General features: G+C 39.1%; 1 protein-coding gene across 1 annotated transcript; it reads left to right on the plus strand.

The window, feature by feature from the left end:
• Positions 1-211: 211 nt before the first annotated feature.
• hapln1a (hyaluronan and proteoglycan link protein 1a) lies at positions 212-7,997 on the plus strand. The gene is made up of 5 exons (XM_030791440.1): positions 212-269; positions 315-333; positions 5,452-5,774; positions 7,088-7,387; positions 7,708-7,997. Exons 1-5 carry the CDS (start codon positions 212-214, stop codon positions 7,995-7,997), a joined length of 990 nt encoding a protein of 329 aa, XP_030647300.1.
• Positions 7,998-9,286: the final 1,289 nt, after the last annotated feature.

Consider the following 9,286-nt stretch of genomic DNA (forward strand, 5'->3'; position numbering starts at 1 on the left):
CGTCTGGAGCTTCAATAAAAAGCTGTTGGTGTGGACTTCTGAGGAGCCCAAACCTTGTGGCACCATTGTCGACCACTGCCTGCACCGGTTTACCAACAAAGGAAGCTGTATCCAAGCTCATTACCTGATTCTCAACCATTTTTATTCTTTTCTTCCCTTCTTTCTTTTCTAGTGAGGAGGCCTCTGGTCTCAAAAGAAAAAAAGAAAGAAAATGATCACCATTCTTTCTCTGGCATTGATTTCTCTGAACCTCGTTAATCATGTATACAGTGACACAGAGATGAACAATACCGTGACTCCTTCGTATTTCACAGGTAAGAAAAAAAGACTGATGTGGGGTTTTTTTGTGTGTTAGTGTGTGTGTGGTCTCTGTGTGTGCCTTTGGCAGATTTTGTGTGTGTGTGTGTGTGTGTGTGTGTGTAACTTTGGAAAAGTGCCTGTATGTCTTTGAGAGTATCTGTAGAAGAGAACTTTTGGCAGAAACTAGTGACCACATAATCCTCCAGAGAGTCTGGCTTTTGGTTCTGTTTTATGAATGAAATCCTATACGTTTTATGATGTGAATGAATGAAAATGAACATATTAATTGCTTAAAGAAGCAATTACAAATTGTTGTTGTTCATCCCACAGTAAAATGTGCTTAAATATGTTAGTTTACCATAAATGGGCATAAACAGATGCATAATTTTTTTTTGCAAATTTCATCTCGGTGTATTGCTACATAAGTTTTCAGTATCCATCTCAATGCAAGTGTCCTAGAGAACTGGTGCCCCAGTTCAGTGGATGCTACTACTTTCACTGGTGGCATATGTTGCTCCTCTGTTTAAACATTAAAAGGTCTGCATTCTTGCCCTTCATGCTCAGTAGTCAGGGGCTGCCGTTGAGGGAATGAATAGTCACACCCAGTGGCACAAAGTAAAATGAGGGAGGGCTGCCAAGATTACTGCAGAGAAAAAAAAAAGGCAAAAAAAAAAAAAAAAGCTTAAAGCGCCAGTGCATTAACCAAAAACTCACTAGAAGAAGAAGGTGTGGCAGAATCAGTAGCTCTAGCACAGGAGATGCAAGCGACGCTGAAGAACTTTCATTCCACCCCGTGACCGCAGATGCTGTCCTTCTGTACAAACGTTTGCTTGGTCCTTTGGGTCCTGTGATGTCAGAGGCTGGGACTTGGCTGGCAGTGGGCCTCTACACAGTGGTTCTTTATTAGCGCCATATGGCGAGAGAGTATGTAGCTCACACACCTCTTAGTTCTCTGACTCTGTGGGACCCACGGTGCTGGCCAAATCATCTGTGGTGGAGATAGTTTGACAAGGCACTGTAGCAAGATTAACAGCTCCGGAAAATGTACACAGCCCCTTTACTGAACTCTGTCCAAAATGACTCTCCCTTTTCCTTCTGAGGTAATGGTCTGCTCAGACGCTGGGCCCTTTTGGGCAGGGTCTTGGCTTGAATTTAGAAGTTGGGGGAAGGACAGCGGTGTATTGTAGACTTGTAGTGTTTAGTAAAGACTTTTCAAGACAAGTATAATTCATGAGAGGCTGTTCGCCAAGGCGTAATTCGATCGTTATCTCACTGTTCCAAGAGAAGTGTGTGTGTGTGTGTGTGTGTGTGTGTGTGTGTGTGCGCGTGTGCATGTGCGTGTGGGTGCGGGCGTGTGTGTGTGTGTGTGTGTGTGTGTGTGTATGTGGGTGGGTATGTGTGCACATTGGTGCAGGCACATGTATGTGTCCAAGTGTATGTTCATGTGCATGTGCATGTGTGTGTGTGTAGGTCAGAGTGATCAAGACTGAGCAATTAAGAATGAGTGATGAAAAATGAAAGAGAAAATAAGAGAAAGACATAAAAAGAAAGAAGGAAACTGCGATACAAGGCACGTGGCTACTATCCTGTCTGCTGTCAAAAATGGTGAAATAGAGATTTGTTAGAGTGTTATTATTATGTGTTCAAGTGCATAATACAAGTGCTTAATGTATGTTCTCTGATGACTGAGAGCCCGCCAGGCATCTGCGCTCCATAATTCATAGAGCATGTTGAGTTTCGCTTGCTAAGCGAAGATTTGGGATGTAATGGATATCCCAACTAAGCTGTATGAGGGAGTGGTTTTGGACTCAGACTTATGTACTTGCAGCTGCTGTGCTTAAATATGTTCATTTTCACAGATTAGAAATAGTATTTGCAATAACAAAAAAAAAAAAGAAAGAAATTCAACATCGTTCAACATTTTAACAGTTTTGACACTTTAAAAGGACCTTTCCACTGACTTCTTAAAATTAACAAGCGCTCCCAAATCTGCTAATTGAACAAAGCTGCTAATACATGCTGAAAATTCAGTATATGTTAGTTCAGTTATATTCAATTATTTATTTAGAGCTTTTTACAACATTGTCACAAAGAAGAGTAATAGAATTCCTGACCTAACTCTCTCAGGTTCAATCATTGTTACCTCAAAGTTTTGGCACCATTTTTTTCTCAAAGAGACAGCTGGTTATGATCACACAGTTATATAACTTTTTACAGAGTGACAGAGGATTGTTTCTGACTGTAAAATGGCAGGAGGTCTTGGCCACTCTCATAGTTTTTTTTTCCCTTCATTTTGTTATCACGCTCACATGTTCATTGAATTTTAACCATTTGACTATTTCCCCTCCACTACCCTCACAAAATATATCAAGAAATAATTGCAAATTACTTTAGGACCCAAGTGTGCATGTTTGAATTTGACAATTAGAGAGGAACTGTTGACCTAACCTAAACAACCTTATTTAAACAAGCTACAGTGTATGTAAGCATGCCCTCTCCCCCAACCCCCAAAAGAAGAACCAAGCAGTTGAACACACAAACTCTCTGAAAACTTCACAAACCCAGCATATATTTTTTCAGTCCTCTTGGTAGAAGCTAAATGTCTGCATTTCTGCTGTTATTTTAGCTGTAGTCAGGGGTTGTACATATATATAGACTCTGCAAACAGTAAGAGCAGTCAGGACTGGGCCAAAAATGAGAATGTTGCTATTTAACTGTGTGGAAAATGCACTTTATTTTTTGTTTGGTTTAGTTGCTAAGACCTGTAGATTTCTATTTATTTTAGTCTCCAGTGTTATTATAATGGGCTTTGTACTTCTGAAAGTTTATTCTCTCCACCCTGTTACCATGATTCACCACAGTAGTAATAAGACTCTTGAATCAAAGCTACTCCAACAGTAAATACATAGTCTAGGTGGTCGCATGTTCTATCCAGACAATTTGCATCCAAGCCCTTGAAGTGTGTCCATGCTGCCAGAAATTCACTTAAGTGAACACATTCATGAAAGACTGTAACCTGAGCCAAAATGTGAAACACTTAGCCACAAATCGATGGTGTCACAACTGGGCGGTAGCCATCGATATCAATGAACGTGGCGAGAACTTTGATGAATGATGATGTAATTTCCTTGCTTTAGCCTCCAGCTCAAGCCCTGACAGTCTCCAAAGTGTTTGCAGAGTTTATAAGGCAGGGGAAAAGCATGATTCATGTGTTAGTGATGAAAAGCTCAAATCTGATCCAGAGCACTTAGGAACAAAGCACTTTAGATCTCTATTCATCATTGTTTTAATTACAGACCAGGAGACATGGTGTGTCTCGGCGCTAGTAAATAAATGTCTCAGTAACACTTGTTGATGAAATTACAATGATTGGTTGGGAGGAGCCCTTATGGCTCCAGGTTTAATTTGATCTCCTCTTGTTCGATTTATTTGTCCACTGCATGTTCATAGTAGAAAGAGACTGGGAGAGGGACTTGCTGGGAAAAGTTGAGGGTCTGAAGGGATGGAGTGGGGGAGGGGCAAAGAGGGGGGGAGATGCTCCAGGCGTAAGACCATTGAGCACCTGGTAATGATTCCCATATCCGTAGCAACACATGTGGGAAAGATTTTTTACCAGTGAAGAGCCTGCAGAACATTTCTCGATCAGTCTTTGGTGTGGCATACGGAGCCTGTGGTTATACTGCCTTATTGCATAAAGGTTAGTTTGAGACTAGGCCAAACAGATGTAGAAAAGAACCAGACAGACAGTACACTACACTCAGCATAAGTACTGGTATAGTTGAAGAATACATGTTGTATATCAGTTGAGGCAGTCAGTGTTGATTCTTTAATTAATTAAAACCAAACCCCATTAGCCATGATTTTAAACCTCTAAATCACTGAACTTGCTTCAAAATATTTAACCAATATACTGATTAAAACATGTTTAACATTTCATTAACAGACTTACTGTTAAGCACATAATGGCAACAATACAGACACCAATTCTTTATTATTATTTTTTGTTTAATCATCTTGAAATTCAGTCTCTTTACTTTTTAATTTAATTTTGGCTTATATTTAGACCAGCTTTTGCATATTTTAGGTTTTTCTTTTGGCATGGGAAAACAACATTTTTATATGTTTGGCTGAAAGGTGACACCACATCAATTTGTACATACGCTTGTTAAGTGTATCCCCAGGGATTAGCTTGACACTGGTGCAATTTGGGCTAATCAGCAGATGTCACTGCGGTGACAAAGAACACTGCTCAGTGTCATGTCAGTCTTTCCATAAATGGGTCGTTATTTTTAGTGCCAAGGCAAAAAGTCAGCAGCCCAAAAATAAAGCCAGCCTGTATCATTGATCTCAAGAGGCTCTTAACTTAAGTGAGTCTTCAGAAGAAATGTAATTAATGAAATCCTTAAGGGCCTGTCGTGGTCGGTGAGATAGTGGAGAAGAGAGCAGAGGAACAGGACTGATAGTAAATGAGTTAAACTCCTGTAAAACACAGTGTAACTGAAATGTTAGTACACTGTTAGTATTGGCTGACCGGGACATATATCTAATTTATTAACTGAAGATCTCTGAGTTTTCCATTCTGAATTATATATTTATATGTAGTCTCATGTGTATTAGATTATGGATAGGTTAGCATGAGAAAACATTGTAAAATAGAACCAAAAACAATTCAGCATATCTATTCACATCAGCAAAAAAAAAAAAAAGAAAGAAAAAAAATTAACTGGCACTCTGCCCAGCTCATATGTTGTGAAAACACCAAGACTTCATGAAAGAGTGCTTGGTAAGGGGAGGGGTTCTACAGTCTAATCTTTTTTCAGATAAACTTTTTGAAAAGGCAGTTGTAAATGGTTTGATACAAAGGGAGAGCACAGAGACGGACTGGTGCCTACAGCCAAACCTAATCAGGCTTGGTTTGGGGTGGGGGTGGGGTGGTGGGGCTGGGGGTGTTTAGTGGGGTCACTTTGACTCGGGAGAACTTTAGTAATGGGTCTCTTATTCTACATAAATTCTCAGACTTAACTCTTTTTGTTGTGTCCTCCCAATGCATGATATATTGTAAAAAATGTAATCACAACATTTTAATGAGCGACTGTGAGAAAAACAATCTAAATGTTTGATTTCAGACGCTCAGCCAACAGACTCTCCGAGAGTCTTTGCCAACAGAGGTGATAATGTCACCCTGCCCTGCCGCCTATACCGTACATCAAGCCCTTCTTTCGGAGGAACTGGAAGAAGAGTCAAGTGGACAAAACTGTCTGACGATGACACTGAAACTGATGTCCTGGTGTCCATGGGTTTCTATAAGAAGTCTTACGGAAACTACCAGAATCGCGTTTACCTTCAGGAGGCTGATGACAACGATGCCTCACTAGTTATCACCAACGTCAACATTGATGATTATGGCAGGTACAGGTGTGTGGTCATTCATGGCATGGATGACAACACAGTTGATGTGGAGCTACAACTGCAAGGTACTTCTTCATTAACTTATATATATATACATATATATATATATTTGTTCTTGTCAAAGGTTTTGATGAATTAGTCATTAGTCATTAGTCAGTTACCATTAGTCATGTCAATGCTAAGTATCAAATATTTGTAATGTTAAAGTGCATGCACCCATATTTGTATATTTAAGCAAGTACAAATGTTTAAGCATGAAATAAAAAGCCAAAAGACCAAATAAAGTGCCTGAATACTGCAGCACGTTGTCTGAGAAAAACTAGCTAAAATGATTTGTGATTATTGTTACCAAATAACACGGTCATTTCCAAAGCATTAGCTATCCAGCAAGGTATTATTTTGTTGCTGAATTGCTTGCCGAAATGGATAGGACTGTCAAAAAGCACAATGCGTTTTGGGTTGTTTTTTTTTTAACTGGATGGTAATGAATATGTAACCAAAACATTCAGCCTGTGCTAAGAATATTCAGGTTTAATCAGAGATTGAGAGAGATTCGCCTGCTGTGAGCTTCAGGAAAAACCATGACATAAACGAGCACTTCGGAAAATGTAAACCACCACTCCAATGAAGCACCTGGAAATGGAACCAAACTCAAGAGATGGAACCAAGCAGCCTAGCCACCCGCCTCCAGAGTTTTTTTTGTGTCTCATTATAAGGAAGGGCCCGGGAAAGAAAGTGGTGAACAGCATATGGACACGTTGTCATTTAAAAATGCTATATGTACAGCACAAAAATGCTGCATGTGTATATGTATAGCACAAGAGCAAAAAACATCCACGATAGCGTGGAAATGTGAAAAAATGACAGTGAAGAAGGAAAGATAGCAGTCACCAATGGACAGATGATTTCAATATTTAATATCTCATGAGTCCACATAGAAAAAAAAAAAAATGCCATCACATTCCCTAAATGTAAAATGTAAATGTAGATCTCCGTGATTGCACACACACACTGTGAACAGTGTAGTCATTTAGAGCAGTCATTTAATGAAAATGTGTTCAGTCTAAAAATACTAAAATTATAAACCTACGTGTTCTTATCATAAGTTTGCAGGCATACTGAAACTTCAAGACTAGTAATGTAATTAGGTGGTTATGAAACAAAAATTAAAAGAGGGAAACAGTTCTTAAGTGCAGTATATTTTCTCAGTAACATTAGTTTTATCTGTTCATCTCGTGACTAAATTCAGTTTATCAGTGTTGTGTTAGTGTGAGTCAGCGTGAGTGATGTAATTAAAGTGAAATGCCAGTGTCTGAAATGCACTGATTTTAAATTGAGTTGAACTTTTCTTTAGGGGAAGAATCACTTTCATTCACAGGGGTCGTTTTCCCGTACTTTCCACGCCTGGGTCGTTACAACTTCAATTTCCATGATGGGGAGAGGGCTTGCCTGGAGCAGGATGCTGAAATAGCCTCTTTTGAGCAGCTGTACGAGGCCTGGAGAGATGGCTTGGATTGGTGCAATGCTGGCTGGCTGAGTGATGGCACTGTGCAGTATCCCATCAACACCCCCAGGGAACCATGCGGTGGTAAAACTGGTGCTGGAGTGAGGAACTATGGTCCCCGTGACAAAACCACCAGCCTCTATGATGTCTTCTGCTTCACTCCTGGATTTAGAGGTGTGTAGACCTAATTTTATCTCTTTATGGATGACACATATACACATCACAAGTTACACACACATTTATGTACACATACGAACCTGAGCACATCTTATCTAACAGCAGAAGTCTTATATATTATACAATGCAATTAGGACGTTTCCCCACTGCTTCAAATTTCTCTATTACAAGAGAAGATGAAGATCACTATAAGCTAAGGAACTCAAGGAGTATGATACTTGTGTAAAAATCACATAACAAGTACTGCTTATAATGTAAGACTTTACAAATGCCGCCCATTAATGCTCCATAAATGCTGCTATCGTTCCAATTTTCAGGTCGCTTCTACTACCTGATTCAGCCCGAGAGGCTGAACTTTGATGAGGCTGTTCAGGCTTGTGAAGATGATGGTGCTGAGATTGCTAAAGTGGCTCACATGTACGCCGCCTGGAAGCTTCAGGGGTACGATCGCTGCGACGCTGGCTGGCTGGCTGACGGCAGTGTCCGCTACCCCATCTCTCAACCAAGGCGTAACTGCAGTCCAACAGAGAAGGCTGTGCGCTTCGTCGGATTCCCTAACAAGAAGCAAAAGCTGTATGGTGTGTACTGCTACAAAGAACAGCAGTGAGTGAGATAGGGAGAGTCTAGACAACACTTTAAATCATCCAATATCTCAAACCAAAGAAAATAAACAGCAAACATCCAAACCAAACACGTGAAAAACGTATCTAATACAAGTTAGCATTAAAACTGTGATAACCCGTATATTCTCAAATACTGCAAAAGATGAATTTCATATGATATAAAAAAAATATATTTCTATAACGCTTCATATTAGGGCTTCCTAATATCTGTGTATTTGCTGCAGTAGCATATCGTAATTACACAGGTTTAAATGTGTAATTAACTCAGAAATGATGTTCTCCATTCATTATGTGGATTTTATGAGAATACACAGTCATTAGAGACTCTTAATATGAAGTGGATCGTGTATCTGTAATTGTCATTCCACTATATTGCCATTTCACAGACTGGACATCTTTGTACATTGCAGCAACACAGAAGAAAATATAGCAGGAACTTTATTGATTCCCACCAGTAAACATCATTACAAAAATAAATAAGTAATGAGAGGGAAAGACCAAAAAAGAAAAAAGAATCTGTTGACCTTACAATCACCACTTAGTTTGATAAGTTGTTGAACAGAAAAGCTTGCTAAAATGTTTTAGATATGCTATAAATGGAATGGTTGTTGTTTAGTTTGGATTCAGTGTTCTTTTTTCTCTGGTCAGACATCTTTGCTCTTCTAGATCCACTTCAGAACTGACTAACTTACTTAAACTTTTTTCTTCAGGGTATTACCCAATACTACAAACTGTGACCACATATTTGAATTATCTGCTTGAAATATGAAATGAATGTATGTCAACTGTCAGCTGGTTTGTAACTGTCAACTGGCTCGATAAATAGCTGTGTTCTTTCATGACAGAAACAATAATCATCGTTACCAAATAGCTGAGCTCTCTGCTTTGTCTTTATTTCTCTTTAATCTCATGTCTTTCTTTATATGTCTGTGTTTCTTGTTCATCCATTTGTATCTTCCTCTTGCACGCCACTTTACACTTATTATCCTTGATGGATTTTATTAGTAACACTTTACTTATAGCCCATAGCATATGATGCCTTGCAGTGTGTATAAACAGACATAATGTGTTGATAGCAGTATCTAATAAGGTATATCCTTCCATAAGTCTACATTCCAACAGACAGTGTCAGATTATTGCATAGTATTCACTTTGAGGTGATATGAAGACACTACGAGGAGTTAAAGTTACTACAGAAATCCCATAATGCCTTATGATGGCTTCACAACACTTTATATATGCAGGCTTTAAATAAAGTGTTACATCTTGAACT

Source organism: Chanos chanos, chromosome 14, assembly GCF_902362185.1.
Source record: "Chanos chanos chromosome 14, fChaCha1.1, whole genome shotgun sequence".
NCBI lineage: Eukaryota > Metazoa > Chordata > Actinopteri > Gonorynchiformes > Chanidae > Chanos > Chanos chanos.

Excerpts from the sequence above, each read along its gene's own strand:
- hapln1a (XM_030791440.1), top strand. The coding sequence starts at position 212 with ATGATCACCATTCTTTCTCTGGCATTGATTTCTCTGAACCTCGTTAAT. Across the intron at positions 5,775-7,087 it reads TGTGGAGCTACAACTGCAAG|GGGTCGTTTTCCCGTACTTT; the intron begins GTACTTCTTCAT and ends TTTCATTCACAG. Across the intron at positions 7,388-7,707 it reads CTTCACTCCTGGATTTAGAG|GTCGCTTCTACTACCTGATT; the intron begins GTGTGTAGACCT and ends TCCAATTTTCAG.